Source organism: Varanus komodoensis, unplaced genomic scaffold, assembly GCF_004798865.1.
Source record: "Varanus komodoensis strain SLA01 unplaced genomic scaffold, ASM479886v1 scaffold1, whole genome shotgun sequence".
NCBI lineage: Eukaryota > Metazoa > Chordata > Lepidosauria > Squamata > Varanidae > Varanus > Varanus komodoensis.
In genome coordinates this window covers 45,614,858-45,633,301 of record NW_025335268.1, presented here as the reverse complement: position 1 = coordinate 45,633,301, position 18,444 = coordinate 45,614,858, and the positions used below count along the sequence as shown (strand labels likewise).

The following is an 18,444-nucleotide window of genomic DNA, read 5'->3' as shown; positions in this document are numbered from 1 at the left end:
GTAAGTACTCGGAGGAGGGCTTTCTCTGCGGTGGCGCCCAACCTATGGAATTCACTCCCCAAAGAGGTCCGCCTGGCACCGTCGTTACTGGTTTTTCGGCGCCAGGTAAAGACCTTCTTATTTAAACATCATTTTAATTGTTAAAACATACGATCTGGCCAGGGCAACTTCTTCTTCCTTCTCTTTTCTCCTCCTGTATTATTTATTTACTTATTTTATACTGATAATTTTAATTTTATATTATTATGTTTGTAACTCAGTGTATTTTTTGTATTTTTGTATTTAATGGTAATTTATTATGTTCTATTGTATTTCAATGTATTTCATTGTGTTGTAAGCTGCCCCGAGGCTTTGGCAAGGGGCGGCATAGAAATGTTATAATAACAACAACAACAACAACAACAACAACAACAACTTAGTAACAGCAACTAATAACTGCAGTGAGAGTGGAGTTAGTGGATGTAGCAGTAGGCCAAGAGTGAGTTTGTTACATGAATCAAAACATGTAATTTAAAGAAACAATCCTATGGACCTAGACAACCTCTGAAGGATATCAGATTCCCAAATCTGAGGGCAGAGACTGTGCTCCAAACTTAGAGCTGGAATTGGCCATTTACTCCTTCACAGTTGGTACCAAAAGTACTGGGCAAGCTGTTTTCCAAGGTCAGGAAAGCAACCTCAGTGAGCAGAATGGGGCATTGGGGGGGAGGGGTGAATGAGAACAGAGAATGAAGAGGTCAGAATATGGGCTTGATCCCTGGCAAACAACTCGTGAGTGCTAGGCACACTCTTCAGGAATTTGGACTGAGGACCTCTGCAAAGTGGACTGGAGTCTGGGGAGTTGTGCACATTGAATCTGACGGAGTCCTACCTCCAAACAGTCCCTCACACATCCCTGACTTTGGATAAGGGGCATACTTTGCAAGAGGCTTTGCATCTGGCATTCTACTTCTTAGGACTGGGCTAGCAGCATCAATGCAAGTTAGCAAGCTGGATGACAAACTGAGCCTAGTGAAGGGGCTCCAGACAGGGAATATTCCAGACCTGAATTATTTCTGTTTCCGAACCCAAGCAATTCAACCACTACTATTAATAGGATGGTTCCAGGTAACTATTGGAAATGTGCTCCTTTAGGCCACATGTGGGAGTTTGAATGAAATCTTAGAGAAAGCTAAAGATTCTTGGGCCTTGATGCAGTCTCAATAAACTTAACAGGAAAACACCGGGGCCTAAAGCAAGTGAGGGCAATTTGTGGTCTCTAGCTTTTTAGGCCAAATACTCTCATAAACCTTGGCCAGCACAGGCAATGGCAAAGGGTAATGAGATGTGCAGACCAGGACATATGGAGGGCCACACATTGTATTATCTGAGCTTGCTGCATTCTTCATAGTGCGAATCACCACTCCTGTTCCAGTCTGTCAGTCTGTCACTCCGTGTGTCTCTCTTACACACAGAGAGTCGGTGTAGTGCTGGGAGTAGCAGGAAGGGTCTAGTTGATGCCAGGAGAGGTACTGCATATTTGGAAGCTTCTAAAATCTCTTGCAGTCCTGATGACATCATCAGAAGTGTGCAAGGACTTAGAGGACTACTTCCACCTCACATCCTTCCTAGCTTTATTGGCATGTTCTGCCAATGCTTTCATTACTTACAGTAAGTGAAAAATCTAATGATATGATCAGAAGCAAGTTATGACTTCAAAACCTTGCTGATTTGTAACTCATCCAGAAATGGTTTAGATGACTTCAGGCATCCAACAGATACCATGCTTTTAATGGCTCGGTGATTGTTATAAATTTGTTAGATTTATGTCCCACTTTTCTCCCATTGTGGAACTTATGGTGGCTGCATGCAGTTTCCAGGTGGTCTCCCCTCCAAGCTCAGGCCAGCCCTAGACTTGCTTAGCTTCAACCAGGTGGATGCTTTATGTGCCTTCAAACCATAGCTAAACCATACCTTGTTCAAAAATTACAAGTCTCACAGAATGCATTAATTTGGTGGCGAGTGCTTATTATGTATTCATTCTCAAAAATTTAATACTGAAGTACATTTTCAGATGCTTTAAAAACAAGTAGCATGTACGTACAGCACATTCTGAATTGAGCCCAGAGAATTTCACTCATAATTAGATCAACATTATTCAAGAAAGAAAATTCTCTAGAAAGAATCTAGAGAAAGAAGCTAGTTTAAGATGTAAATGAAGCATTCTGTTTTCTTAGACCTAAGAACCTTTTGCCCCTAGTATTGTCTGAGATCCAGCCTCTACTACCAGGTCCCTGTCAAAAATCCCAGGAAAGAAATTTTAAATCCCGTCTGCCCCAAGTTTTCCAATAAGTATAAACACAAAAAGAATTTAAAAGAAGTACATCTGCATTTCATGTACACAGCAGATGGAATTTGGTTTGCTGAATTAGAAAGGAAAAAAAAACAGAAAGTAGAGCTTCCAGCTACAATGAAGTAAGTCCTATTACATCAAATGTAAGAGCAATAAAAGCCAACATTTTAATTAGAGATTAGAATCAGATATATTAAGCATCTGGCACACCCTTCTAATCATTCTTCAGTATACATGGAAAGAGCCTAGAGCAGGGTTGTGGTGGAGCACTCTTGGAGGACACTGATCATCTGCAGACACTCTAGACTCAGTTTCAGCTTTGTTATGGGACTTAATCAGTTTTGGTTGCCCTGATTAACATTACCTGGAGAAGGACAAGTGGAGTGTAATCCCTGCTATGTTTGCCCAATATTTCACTGGCTTTTGATACCATCAATATACACATTAGTCAGACCTCATCTGGAATACTGTGTCCACTTCTGGGCACCAAGCAAGATGCAGGAAAATTAGAAAGGGTCCAGAGAAAGGCAATAAAAATGATCTAGAGTTTGGAAACACTACCCGATGAGAAGAGACTGAGAGAACTGGGCATGTTCAGCCTTGAGAAGAGAAGAATGAGGGGGGACATGACACTCCTCTGTAAGTACCTCAAAGGCTGTCACAAAGAGGAAGGTCCAGATCTCTTCTTGCTCATGCCTGAGTGTAGGACATGGAACAATCAATTCAAGTTGCGACAACCCATATTCACGCTGGACATCAGGAAAAGCTTCCTCACTGTCAGAGCAACACAACAGTGGAACCAGCTGCGTAGATGTGGTGAGCTCTCCCACACTAGAGACATTCAAAAAGAAACTGGACAGCCATCTGAGTGGGATGGTGTGACCTGGTGTCATGCAACAGCAGGAAGTTGGACCTGATGGCCTTCATGGCCCCTTCCATCTCTACTATTCTATGAACATTGTGGTATCCTTGGATTGACTCCATTCAAGCATTGGTGGCACTAAGTTTGCACAATGCAACAACCCAATGTGGGTTACCCATGATGGGCTGTCTTGCCATATAAACCAATTCTTCTAGGATGATTTGTATATAGACAACAAGTCACCCTGACAATCCATGGGGCTGTTGTAGGTGTGTAGGCATGATAGGTTACTGTGTCACTCAAATCCAAGCAATCTGAACCAGTCCAGGAATTGGCTAGCGAGTGGCTTGGCAAGAGTGGAACCCCCCTCCCCCCATGCTGTTCTTGCCAATGACATCCACCAGTGACAACTTCCAAGTGCCCAAGTGGCACTCACAGGCAGCTGGCACTGCATTACTGAACTCTCTTGCATGATCATGAGCCATATCAAGTTTGCTGCAGCTTATTTCACCATCTTGGAAGAAATCATGAAATTTCGCAGGGTGCAAATGTGCATCATGCTGAAGATTATCAGGGAGAATAAATAAATAAATAAATAAATAAAGATGATCTCTTCTTTAAAGTAGTTTAAATCTCACCACCCTTTTCACAAGAAACCAACGGAAAGAAAATTAGTATTTAGAATAGTTTCGGGTCAATGCCCAAGGTTGATGCCTGTTGTACTTTGACAGCAGATGTTCTTCAGGACATTTGACCTACTCAAGGTTTCACATTTATGCATTTATGGAACTATAGACCTTCACAATTGCAAAAGCATGGTTAAAAAAATAAGAATGCAAGCATATTTGCATAGACTTTCTGAAAAAATCAGACACCTTGGAGGAGCTCTCAGTGGCTGCCAAACAGGAATCACAAAGCCTAGCTGTTCAGCTGGCTTTCACACTCTCTGAAGAATAGTGGAAAAAGGCTGTGGTGAGCCCTAAACATGCAATCATGACTGGGAGGGGAAAAATAAGTTGGTCCTGCCATAGGCTCCCCTGTGATTCTCATGGGAGGATTATCCATTATTATGCCAGGTTATCTATTGAGCATACTGTGGGTTGTTTCACCAAAAACAACCCCATTGTGGCTTATTGCCAAGGCAGTGCTTGTATACGGGTAACAAGCAATCCAAATAACTTTGTAGAAGCACACCATGAGATGCTCTGGTAGGGCATGATGCACATTAAAGGATATAAAACTTTTTTTTGGTTCAGTTTTTAATGAATCAATGCATGAGTATGTGTACGTATGTTAATTTATTCTCATTTTACTTTTTAAAAAATAAATCTCTTATTAAAATATGGAAGCATCTATGCATTAATTAAGCATTTGGGTTGTTTTTCTTCTTTTCTTATTCTTGCATTGCCTTTATATACCATCTTTCTTATGAGAAAACCAAGCCAGTTTACAAGGTTCTCCTCTGCATTTTATCCTCACAACAACCCTGTGAGGTAGCTGAGGTGGATCATTTCTCTCATACATTAAACTAATGCTAAACTGTTTACTAGACAGAATGGTGGAGAGCTTTTGCTTTATATTCAGGTTCTAAACAGTAACTGTATTTACAATGCTATGGTCTGGCCATAAATGTTCATGTATGATGTAAAGTTGTTGCTTGACACATGGAGGATCCTGCCTTCGAGGATCTTGCTCATTGTCCATTGTCACAAAAGGCCAGGTGAGCCCTTCTGGCCTTATCAAAACTGTCTTTTGCGCTTCCATTCCAATTCCCATCACAAATTTCTTCACTCTCTTGGTGGGCTACTGCTTCTACAGTCCTGCCTATCATACTTATTGTTTAGTATCTTCTGAAAACATACTGATAGTTCTAGGATGCTGGTTACAGCAGCATGTAAGAGATGCAACACGAGATGGGGTTATATCTACACCAAAGGCCAGAGGGTAGACCTGTCTTCTCCAGAATTTAATTGAGGAAACTACCTTTGATTATCCTTGGTTCTCTTCCCACTCTATAATTTTACTAAAGAGGTTAAGTTACAAAGCTAAATTCTTGCACCTTAGCTGAACTCGTGACATCATGATAATAGTTGACAGCCCTTTGTGAATAATTTGCAATGCAAAATGTTCTCAAATACGATGATCAGCAAATGCGTACAATAAAATTCTTCATACCTACACTGCTCACTTTGCTCTGTGAATGATCCATTGACTAAAAGCAAGCATGATAAAGAAAATTACTAAATGAAAAGCACCAAATATACACATTGCTTTCTTATCACATTACTCAGAAAAAAGACTTCCAAGCAACTAGTCATTCAACATTCTGGAAAATGTAAATCTGGTTTGTTTTTGATATCTTTACTGTAACCACAATAGCCACCACCTGCAGATTAGCCCCATTTCTCTCCTGATGTAGCACTTTCAGCCAGTAAAAGACATTCATTTCCAGAAAACTATACCAGGAACCCTGACTGCCTCAGAGACCGCCTATAAATTTAGACCATGATTTACTTCATTTGCCGAATTGTCATTTTCAGTGAACTAGACCATTCTTGTTGGATTTTTAACTATTTTACTTACATGAAATGGAATTACAAATGATGAGAGAGACTGGCATGGAAATAAACGACTGAGATAATTAAAATTATTAAAATGTTTCTAAGGGATGATGAGGCCAACTGTCCAACATCACAGATCTAGACTCCGTATGAAACAGCTTCCATGCATGTGCAAATGTATGAACTGATGAGGCTGCTTTACTGAGTTAGGTGACAGATCCATGACAGGCCTGTTCTAACTAGCAGTAGCTTTCTGAAGGATTTCAGCAGAAATCTTGAAAGCACACATAACGGAGGTCTGTTTAGCTAGATATGTCAGGACGTGAACTTAGAACCTTGTGCCTCATCTCCTCTATTCTTCCCCTTCTGTGGAAAATGGGACTAATGATTGCTAGAGCTAAACACGTACCTTAGAACATTCACAAGGCATTAGAACAGGACCACAGCCCTAAAGCAGTCCATGGTTTTGAGCAACAAGTCATCCTGGCCAGATTTATGTAACAAGAGAAGCTGAGTTGCTATACTTAATGAAAGTATATGTGTGTGTGTGGGGGGGGGGCAGAAAAAAACCCACTATGACCTATTTTCCACTTCACAATTGTGCAAACTTAGACAATGGATAAATACCATGTCACAATAAGCCACCCTGAAAAGAAGGTCTGGTGGGTTGTCTGCCTCCTTGCTAAGCCATGTTATTCTCAACGGGTGATTGGGCATTCTGCACCTTGCTGTGGCTTGTCTCCAGTTCAGAAGCCCACTCCCTGCACATATCCCAGTCTCATTTGCAATATTTTTATTGCTACAAACACTGTTCAAACTTCCTCTCCTGCTCTGACTGCTACCCCTTTTCTGCACAATTTTTCTATTTGCAACCTTTTCCACTGCCCTTTCCACAAGTTCGTAAGTGGGTTTACTACTGCAGAAGTAGGGGTGTACTTACTGTGCAACTGGCTCCACTTTTTATTTGTATTCTTTTTCTGTCCTTTGACAGACTAATGTGCACATACGCAGAAGACAGAAATGGTTTAAATTAATACCAACCCATGTGTACAGTAAGTATAGCCATGCTCTCACAGTACATATGCCTGTACTCCAACAGCAATTATACTTCCCCATGCCAAAAGCTCCACCTTTTTCATCCACCACCATCAGACTTTGGAATCAAGAAAGTCATCAAAGAAACTGACAAGTGGCATTTCAAGAGGATACAACTGATAAATAGGATTTTCAGGCATACAGAGAAGATGCTGATCTGTACTGCTGCTAAGACAAAAGAAAGCAGCTAGCAAACAGGTGAACAATTGTGCTTATGAATGACAGAAACATTATAAATAAACCCATTTGTGTATTTCCAAATCATCTCCCCAAATGCAAATAATATTCCAAAGTTTCATTTATGTACTGGTGGAAAGATAAATAGCACTGATCTGTCTGGTAGCTGTAACACCATGGTTATTGCTGTTCCTTCCAGGCAGCTCTGTAGACACATGGGACAAGCCTTCATAAACATCTTTTCCAGGTTTACATCATGTCAAGCCACCTTGAAAAACAAACCACAAAACAACAGGCCATGCCTAGGTTTGAACAACACAATAAGACATGGTGGCTTATAAACCAGGAATGGCTTCTTGTGTTGCCGGAGCCCAGTCAGAGTGGCATGTGCATGGTTAACAAACCATGTGCCTCAGTTTAGGCAAAACAAACAGCCAGAACAGGCTTATAAGCCACCATGGTTAATCATGTTGTGTGAACCCAGTCTAGGGGTTCTTAGTATGACATGTCACTCTGAAACTAAAAAGGATGATAGCCCACCACCGTGTTATAACAAGAGTTCCTTCATCATTCAAGTCAGTTCAAGTACACCCCTATCTACAATGGAAAATATGTCATAATCTTTGGGAAGATCTATGTCTGCAAACTCACATGAACACATACAAGAAGGCTGGAATGGATCCCTCTCTGACCAAGTTCCTGAGCTTAATGTGGGCACGCTGCCTGATTTTCCTAATGACCTTCACTAGATATGGCTTGTTAACAAACCATCAAGTGACAACACAAGACAATTCTGGATTCTGGATGGGTTCTTAACCACTCCAACAACTCAGCCTTGCCATGTGACTACAAGCTGCACCCAATGAGGACAATTAGGAAATCTGGTGGCACACACAAGTGTGGTTAATAAGCAACCATGGCTTATTAACCACCCTCTTGCCATGCAAACCATGCATTTACTGTCGGCAAGCAAATTCGTTTTTTTGTTCAAGCAGGCCTTCAGTGTGTAAACCTGTTGCTGAGTCTTGTTTTCATTTTGCAATTGTAATTTGTGATTGTTGTGGATTTTATATGTACTTTTTCTAAAGTAAGTTTTTATGTATGTGTTTTTTAAAATTCCTATGATGTTAGCTGCCTTGAACACCATTGTCATGATGACAAGGTGGGGTACAAACCAAATAAATTGATGAATGTTTCTTACAGTTTGTCCAGTGTAGTTTTATTTATTAGACTTTTATCCCATCCCATTAGCCACAAGGCTCCCTGGAAAACACAGCTTCCCATATTGTATTTGTTCTATGGATTTACATCCTACCCTTTAGAAACTCACACAAGTCAATATTAAAAGAATTATCACTCATGAAATACAAATAAGAATCACACAGATATAAGATCCATAAAAGCAAGGTTGCATACACAGACTTTCATAAAGATCTTCCTGAATAAAAATGTTTTCACAGAGTGCTTTGAAGTGCACGAGGAGGTGGGGAAAGAACTTGCTAGATTTTCTGCTTTTTACTCTAACAACAGCTGAATAGCAATATGCCTGAACTTGAATATGCCTATCTTCTTCTTGTTGCCCTAATCTTTATTTCCTTTGCTATCATGTCTCTTCAACTATGAGCCATTATAAAATATATACCACCTCGAGTGTTTCAGCAGAAAGGGGTAAATAAAGAAGCATTCGTCTAGCTAGATGCAGTGTCAACAGTAAAGCAGCTCCATGATGTGCACACTTGGGAAATGAACTAAAATAGTACACCTTAGCCCTTCAACAGCTATACTTATAAACATGGTAGAATGAAGTCAAATGTTCCTGTCCGCAACAGCTCTCATGTCACAACACACCTCTTGCTCTTGATCTGTCTTGTTCTGTTTCTGTAACGGAGCAAATGATTATGTGTTTGCAGAGTTCACCAACAAATTATATTTATATGCCAGTTTTCAGCTTAAACTTTTCCAGAGTAGTTTCAAAATCAATTAAATAAAGTATCTTTAATGCATAAGCACAAACTCTAAATGATGGCTGCAAACATGAAAGATGTTGAGAAGACTTGCTTTAAATATCTAATCTCCAAGGCCTGCTTAAAGAATGTTCTCAGTAACCTTCAAGAACTGGCAGAAACAGGCAGTGGAACACTTTCAGGATTCCAGCGTCATAGATTAACCACTGAAAACGCTCTGATCATAACAGAAAATAACATGGTGTCCACAAAGGAAAGAAAAGGATTCAGGGTTTCACCGGCCAATCTTAGTATTGCACAATGGCAGAATAAGGAGCAAATGGGAGATAATTCCCCCTAAGATGGTGAGAACCCAGGCCATTTAGAACAAATCTGACCTGTCAGGCTCCTCATAAGGCTGTGCTCTCCAGCACAAAAATTTCCTAGCTTTTGTGTAAGCTTTTGTCCCCATTCCAAAAGACTGAAGTGACTCTCTTAAGGTGTTCAGCCTCCCCTCCCCTGCTTTTCCAATCAGATTGGTTGCAGCAGCAGTTGGGCCAACCTACCTAAAGCTATGTAAGAAGGCAGACTTGTGAGGGAGGCAGCCCACCAAGTGCAAGGATACCTACTGACAAGGTGTCAGCACACAGTTACACAAACGTGCAAGAAGGTGAATGCTGTTTACTGATCTCATTCTGTATGTGTATGTGTATCTATTACACCAGGTAATAATCTGAAATTTATAAATTATCAGATGAAGCAAAAACAAGGGCACAACAAAGGCAAGGAACTTCAAGCTCCTGCAGTCTTGTCCAAACACAGAGTCTACGTTTAAACTAAACTCAAATTTAGAAAGGAGAAAGGAAGCCATACAGAACTCTTTACCGACAAGTACAACGATACAGGCCTAGCTAGTGGAAGAGACTGCTGTTAACCATAAAGTGACGTTAGTTTCAGTTTGGGCTCAGTGTTGGCTCAGGCTTTTAGAGTTATACAGATGCTTACAAACTGGATCTCAGATATAAAGCAATTCCAAGTTTGAGAGTCCAGGTTATCACTTAGTTCTAAACAAGGAACACAAAGAGACTCAGCATTTCAAGCCACATGTGGATCACATCACAAATCACCTACCCTTTGTCTGTTGTCTTTTCTGTAGACCAATTGTGCTCTCCGCTGAATAAAAAACAGTGGAGGTCAACTAACACACTTTCCCATTTACTGGAAGTCAGTGAAGAACAGAAGTTCATTACACCCACCCTTGCTTTTCAAACAAGGCCTTTCAATCAGACTGACTGCAGATAGCAGTTTGGCCAATCTACTCAAGAGCTATAAAAGATGGCAGGCTTGGGAACCTCTTCAAGCAAGTCTCAGTGATAAACCTTCTCAATTATATAGGGTCGGCATACAAGTGAGTTAAGCGGCTATGTTTGTTCAACAACAATGTGAGGTGGCCAGGTGCCCTCCTTTCTCAAAGTCACTAGGGGTAAACTGTAAATTAGTAACTAAAATAAATCCACTACCTTTCCAATTAAAACAAAAGATACCACCCAAGTATTCCCGGTAAACAAAGCCAGTGATGCCAATTAAAGCCACTTACAAAGGAAGAAAGCCAGCACCAATGTGGAGGCTACCCAATGTATTGCACTGAGGGGTACACATATGACTATCTGCAAACTGGACAGAAGTAGTAACTGTGTCTCAGTAATGAGCTCCTAGTTTTCAGGAACAGGTTTGTTCCCTTGAAGTCAATGTTGCTGACCTGGAAAAACAAAGAGAGGCAGAAAGGTTGGCTGATGACTCTTGGGGACCAAATAGCAGGGTTCCAATTCCTGCATAACAGCTCTTCTGTCATGGAAAAAGGGGGTCTCATGGAAGGAACTTATTATTCCAAGGAAGACGGAAATGATCTGTTGGAAGGGGAGCAACCCAGCACTTGTACTAAGATGGGGAAGGGGCTTGTACAAGTAAGAGATTTAATCATTAGGCACATAGCTCGGTTAGCATTGGGCCTTTATTTATTTATTTAGAAGGCTTTCAGGGTGGCTCACAATAATAAATAAATAAGAACAGTACAAAACAATATGAGTGGCATGTAGACCACATGGTGATTTATTTGCCTGGTGAGCAGACTGTGGGTATCATGTACCACTGCAGATACTGCTGGGGTGGAATCATGGTTCATGTTGGTACCAATGCCATGGAGAAATGTTCCTGAGTTCCATGAAGTCAAATTTAGGTTCCTTGACAGATGACTGAAATTCAGGACCACCAAAGTGGCTTTCTCTACTACCTGTCTATGCACAGGGCCAGCTAGACAGGCAAAGCTGAGGAGTCTCAATGCATGAATAACACAGTAGCAAAGGGAGAACATTTAGGCACTTGGGAACATTATCAGGCAAACTAGGTCTGTACAGGAGGGACAGGCTTCACTTAAACTAAAATGGATTGCAGGTACACAACATAAACAAGATGGCAGAATGGTTTTTAAACTGAACCTGGGAAAATCTGAAAGGAGCTGGGAAGATCCAGGTCAGGTTAAATAATTTCTAGGGGAGGTAGATGGAAAAGTTCTGGCTGCTCAAATTTAGGAGGGGAACAAATGAGATGAGCATATGGTGAGATGAGATAACCAGTCAGAGAGACCTAATTGCCAAAACGTAAGTTGCACACATCTGGAGAGTGATACTGTGCTTAGGTGTGTCTATGTAAACACTAGAGGCCTCCAAGCCAAAATAGAAGAGCTGAAGCACCTGGTTTTAAAGGAGAAGCTGCATATAGCAAACACTACAGAAACCAGATAGAACAGAGAGAATCAATGGGATGTGGTCATCTTTGGATATAAACTGTACAGGAAGGGCAAGGAAGGCACACTGGAGGATGTGGTGCCCTGTACATTAAAGAGAGCATACAGTCCAGCATATTTTATAATCTGAAAGGCACAGCATCCTTAACAAAAGCACCGTGGGTGATAATGCCTAGCTCCAAAGTGAAGTTAGTCCAAGGAACATGCTATGGTTCTCCAGCCCAAAAGCCCAGTGCAGTCTTGAGATTGAGAATGAAATCAGGGAGGCCTCACCTCAAAAAACAAAAACCACAGCATTGTAATAATGGATGACATCAACTGCCCCTACATAGACAGGATATATTTATGTTCTAGTTCTAACAAAGAGGTTATATTTCTCCTTACCCTGTGCCCTGGCAGAGCTGTTCAGGGAAATGACCAGATGGGAGGCAATCCTGGATTTAATCTTAGGTAGTGTTGACTAGGACTCAGCATGAGATGTAAATGTTGCTAACTGACTGGAAACTCTGAGCACAATGGTATCATTTGGGGGCGGAGTCTGTTCCAACGAAGTCACATTTGACTTCAGTTCTGTCCAACATGGGGCTACCATGAGCCAGTCATCAAGGTATGTACCACCTGGAGCTGGAGGATTGCGCAGACAACCACTATACATTTCATGAAGACCCTTGGGGCAGATGAGAGACTGAACAGTAGAACTGAGATTTGGATTATCTTCTCCCTGCTTAGGAAACCTAGAAAATGTCTTTAATTATGGCCCATGGTGATATGGAAATAGGCACCTGTAAGGTCAATGGAAGAGAACCAGTTTCCCTGCTGCAATAGGGGGGTGATGACTTGCAGAGAGACTATTCTCTGCTTCCTCAATGTGATGAACCAGTTGACTCCTTTGAGGTCTAGGATTGGTATGAGTCCTCCATCTGTACTGTACTGGAAAACAGTGAGAGTAAAAACCTCTAGAGTGGCTAGAGTGGATTCTCTTGACAGCTTCCTTGGAGAGTAATGTGCTCACTTCAGACAGTAGCACTGGAGACAGGTGTGTGCTTCTAATTGCACCAAGAGGTGGGAGTATCAAACCTGGCCCTCTTTCCATGATGGCCTGGTGGTATTTTTTTAATATAATTCTGTCTCTGAGCCTTTTGCCTTTGGTCAAACACTGGCATAAGACCCCCTAAAAGCTCCTTGAGGCTCAAGGTTTTGTACCCTTGCTTTAGAGACTGACCTGACATTATGTAGCATCAAGTTCACCACAGTTTTGAAACTGATGGAACAGCTAGAACTCTCAGTGATGGAGAAGAACCAGAAGGAGAGCCAGTCATCAACTGCCTGCACTTCTTTCCCCACACCAGTCTAGCTGAATTTCCACTACACTCTGTATCTCCTCTGCCACAGCTAATCATGGTTGCAAAATTCCTCTAGTAACCATGCTATTATGTCTGCAAGCCATCCTACAACTTAAAACTAAAGTTCAAAAAACCTGCAAGTGATCTCACATGTGAAAAATATATATGTGATTGCATGCACAGACAGAATAAGTAGGAAATATGAGAAGCCACAATTAGTTTATCATCCTACTATCATTGGGTGGCATAATGGCAAACAACTGGCCTCTATTTAACTACTGGGTTAATATTGTTATTGACCTCAAAGCTGTGTGTTGATCAGGGAGTGCCATTTTCAAATTCACCGACATCTTTAAATTAATTCAAATTAATGCACTGGAGGGAAAAGTAGGATCCCCTTAGTAGGTATTGAAGTTTCAGGTGTCTAGGTTTCATGGTCTTGGAGATAAGGCACTAAGGGACATCCTTTTTTACTACTACCAGCTCTGCTAAGAAAGAATATTATAGCATATTAATATAGGGCTTCCCAGGACCAAGGGTTAGCAAATCATCACTGGTATGAGAGTCCAGGAGATACCATGACCAACAGAGTAGTGATAGTCTACTTCTCCATTAAGCAATCAATCAATCACAAATTTTCTAAACTGCATGTCACCCAATGAATTACAGACTGCTGTACAGTAAAGAAAAACATTAAAACAAATTATAAATACAATCAAACAATAACCTTCATATTAAAGTACAGACTAAACAGGCAGCAGGACACAAACTATAAGCAACATAACCTTTAAAAATGCCAGGACAAATAGGAAGGTTTCAACCTGATATCCAAAAAATATTATGATGTCTGCACCAGTTTCACCTCTCTGTAGCAAGAAGCCCAGTGTAAGGGCATCAACCAAAGTTCTGGAAACGGTGTTCTGTTAAGTTTTGTACCCCAAGCAATTACTAGGGACATCAATGTACTTAGAAGAGCTGTGCCTGGTGCCAACACTCTATATTCTTCGGCACCAGGCCAACCCCTTTTGCTGAGTGTTTTAATTGTTAGAATATTTTAAATGTATATTTTGTAGTAATTATGACTGCTGTGGAATAACAACACTTATAACTATTTTTATGATTTAGGTAGTTTGTTATTTGTATTTAGTTTTGTTCAGGTTATTATTTATTTAGTTATATGGATTCATTTAACTATTTAAATTTAATTTTAGCGTTGTGTTAAATGGAGTTGTGCTCATGTAGCAACCGTTAATATGAAGGTGGAATAAGGGTAAGAGGAGGGTAGGTTGAAGGCCAATAGATTTATAGAATTATATTATAATGGCCTTATGATTATGTTTATTTTGTTTTTAATCACGATATTCCAAACTATTGCTTTTTGGTAAACCATTTCAGGAGCCATGTATGGCTGCTGAATAGTATATAAAAGCAATTAATTAATTAATTAATTAATTGCATGTTTGGCTTCATTTAAGAGCACCTGTAGTTGGAATGATACCACCTTCCCATGTAATTTGCCCAAGGAGGGAATATTTACAACAAATCCACAGAATGTTTCTTAGAAGTCACATTACTACCTCCTTCAAAGCATCTGAGACTAAAATCTCTAACAAGGATACATTCACCAACCCCTGGCCTCACCAAATTAGCCAAAATAGGCAAGAGTTAAGAATACAGATGAATGGCTGAACCCCCTGGGGCCTTGTTTGTTATGATCGTTCTTTTCTCTTCCTTCCAAGAAGGCCAGCCATTTCTATCTATAAATTATAAATTATTTCTAACTAAAGACTTTATTATGTTAAAGCTGACCAACTAGGCTGGCTTTTTAGTACAAAGTAATAATATTGCAGAAGTCAATAACAAAAGAAACAAAGTTAAACTACTGACCATTAGGGAAATGTGGCTTAATGACAAGAGACTGATTCCAAACAGAATACCTGTTCTCCATTCCAAACTGAAAACAGCAAGCACACCTTCAGGGTGAATCCTGTTTTGGGGCCAATTGTTTGGAGCACTGGAGGTTTTTCAACTGGTCTGCTCTCTTAACCTGATGCAGCACCATCAGAGTAATGATATTAGGTCTGTCCCCTTTCTATTTTTATGTACACTAAACTTTTCCACAGAATGTGAAGCTGCCTAATACACAGCAACTTCCCAGCTTATCTTTTTGTCCATTGGCTGTAGCCTTTCAACTATGGATTTTGAACCAACCTCTTTATTTGACTCACAATCTGATTCTACAACCTTTGAAGGATGTTTTTACAGAAGGTGTGGGCCCAATCTCTACATATTCCATACTGTCAGGATACATCAACTGATCTCTTATAATCAAACTAAATGGTATTCTGGACACTTCCATAGGAATTGTACCACTAGTGACATCAAGGTCAGAGCGACTGTGAACTTTAAACCACCTAGCAAACTTTTCAGAGCAACTGATTGTTCTAAGACTTTATATCCTACAAATGAATTCTAACATGTGTTCAGTTCTCAAATTATGAATTATTAACCAAACAAAAAGGAGACTGAAAGTTTTATTGACATTTATTATGGAACACTGTTTTTGCCAAGCTATGACCAGCCCATGTAGAGTTGTGGACACTGTGGATATGGCACCCCAATCCTCTGCTCATTCACTCAGAAAAAGTATAATACTTTTTTGGATGGAACTTATTTTCATATATGCACACAGAGGACTGCAGCCTTCAAGTAACTGATTTCTTCAGTTTATTAACTTTACAAGATAGGCATGTAATAATCTGTTCTTTGTCTCTAAGCATATGGGTTGCATGATCAAAAGTTTGGAATTATGCTCCTAAATCGTATAAAGCTAAATGGACCTAAAGTTACAAAAATAAGTAATCACAAACCAGCTGGCACCAGTTGGTGAAATAAGTGTTTACTCTCCCCTCGAGCCAATACTTAATAGAAACACCTTTGGCAGCAGTTACAGCTGTGAGTCCTCTTGGGTATCAGTTGTACACATCTGGATCCTGCGATGTTTGCCCATTCTTCCTGGCAAAACTGCTCCAGCTCTGGCAGGTTGGAAGGAAACTGTGGATGAACAGCAGCTTTCACATCTTGCCACAGATTCTCAGTTGAACTGTGGTCTGGGCTTTGATTGGCTATTCAAGTTCTTGTTTTGAAACCACTTGTGTTACTTTGGCTGTGTATGTAGGGCCATTGTTCTGCAAGAAGGGGAAACACAACCCTAATTCCAGGTCTCTTGCAGACTGAAACAGGTTTTCTTCCAAAATTGCCTTGTATCAGGCTTCATCTAGGCCCTCAGTCCTGAACTATCTCCCAGTCTCTGCTAAAGAAAAGCATCCCAAGCACATGATCTAACCAGGTTTTATCACAGGGATGGTGTTCTCAGGTCACTGAATGCTGTTGATTTTGTGCCACAGATAGTGTTTTGCAGCAAGGGCAAAAAGATCAATTTTGGTCTCATTTTTTCCACATGTTTACTGTATCTCCCACATGTTTTTTTTTTTTTTTTTTTGCAAATTTCAAGTGGGCTTTGATTTGGGTTTGCTACAGCAATGGCTTCCTTCTTGCTGCCACTTTTCCAAAAAGCCCAACTTTGTGGAGCATCCAGGTCGTTCAACAAATGGTTTCTCCCATGTCAAACTGTGGATATGTCCAGCTCCATTTGAGTTACCATTGGCCTCTTCATTGAATCTCAGATTAATGCCTTCCTTATTTCATCAGTGAGTTTGGTGAACAGCCTTCTCTAGGTAGGGGTGTGGTTGAGCAACTCCCCCCTACCCCATTTTATGATGATGGATTATGAACATTACTCTAGGGGATATATGGAGTTTATTTTAAAAAAAATATTCCAACCCTTATCGGTGCTTCTGCACAACTTTATTCTGGAGTTGTTTTGATAGTTCCTTGGTATTCATGATGCTGGCTTGTTTAGATATGCTCTCCAACAAATGCTGAGGCCTCCCAGGACAGGTGTTTTTAATCAGAGACCATGTGGCACTGGAACTGAACACAGGTAGCTTCTGTTCAACCATCTACTGTTGTTATGTGATGTGTGGAGACAACGGGTTGCACCAGAGCTTATTTAGCCATGTCACACCAAAGAGGGCAAACACTTATGCAACTATCGAGTGCCGGTCTGTTTTTGGTTACTTAACTTTTTGCTACAATAAAAAATACTTTGCACCTTCACAGTGTTGAGTATCTTGTGTAACAATGCCAATGAAATCTATTTCAATTTCCAGATTGTAACACAACAAAATGTGGAAAAATTGAAGGCAGGGAGGATATTTCTACACAGGACTAGAGCAACCAGAGTCAGACCATGCGAATCTCAAATTGAGGAATGTGACTTAAAATCTGTAATTTAACTAGGTTTTTTCCTTTATCAGTGTTTTAAATTATTTTGGTAATCCACCTGGCTGTAGTTATATTTTTATTTATATTCCATCGCTTAGAAGTCTCCACTAAGATGATTCCTACTCACTCTTTCTCATATAGCTTGAATTATGGTTGTTTTCTACTTTTACTATATAATTAAAATAGAGGCAGGAACACATTTTGGCAAGTTATTTTCACAATACTATGTCATACCCTGGTTTTGCAACCTACAGCAATCAATGCCAAGTGGAGAGTAATGCTTGAATTAATCCACACCCTTGTATAATTTGGCTGACAGTACTTCCTTTATCCCAAAGGCATAGCAGTAATTATCCTAACATATACCAATTTCACATAAATGTGAGTTATGTTCTCTTGATAAAGCTTTTGGAATCTTCAAAGTTTTGCACCTATTGTCCTAAGTATTTCTATAGTTTTCCAGCTAAATATTTTAATTAATATGCCTAGAAGTAACATAAAAAAGAACACATAATGGAGGAATCTGTGCAGTCTTGATTTCAATGTAAACAGATTGAGCAAGCCAAATTTTAAAGGCATACTACTTTGGCATTTGTATTATTGTTTTTAGAATATTATGAACCAAAGGAAAACGGATATTTTAAAATAATACCACCAACACTGCTGTCATTATTAGAGCAGTGGCGATTAAAAAGCTGTAGCAACATTATCTTCTAGCATATGTCAAAACATTCCTTGTATCTGGCAAAAGATTCCTTATATAATTTTGTGTTTTCTTCTACACAAAACACACACGCACTTCTCCCCAATTTCCCACCTAATTATATCATAGCTTGGATCTTACTTTCCAATACACTGATGGACTGTCTTATCAGTAAAGTCAAATTCAGATATTTTCCTAGGTATTAGCTCAGCTGCTCCAAGGCAGCTGTAAATTATGCTCAGCAGAATGGGACTTCACCAGTCCTAAGAACAAAGCAA

At 40.1% G+C, this 18,444-nt stretch overlaps 2 protein-coding genes across 6 annotated transcripts in view; both read right to left on the bottom strand.

Annotated features, from left to right (window-relative positions):
• MYB (MYB proto-oncogene, transcription factor) overlaps positions 1–4,898 on the bottom strand; it is a 38,021-nt gene extending 33,123 nt beyond the window's left edge. The window contains exon 1 of the mRNA XM_044448083.1: positions 4,803–4,898. Within this exon, the coding sequence (XP_044304018.1) occupies positions 4,803–4,898 (96 nt within the window). The remainder of the gene's footprint in view (positions 1–4,802) is intronic.
• AHI1 (Abelson helper integration site 1) overlaps positions 1–18,444 on the bottom strand; it is a 128,918-nt gene that overhangs the window by 58,592 nt on the left and 51,882 nt on the right. The window lies entirely within an intron of this gene.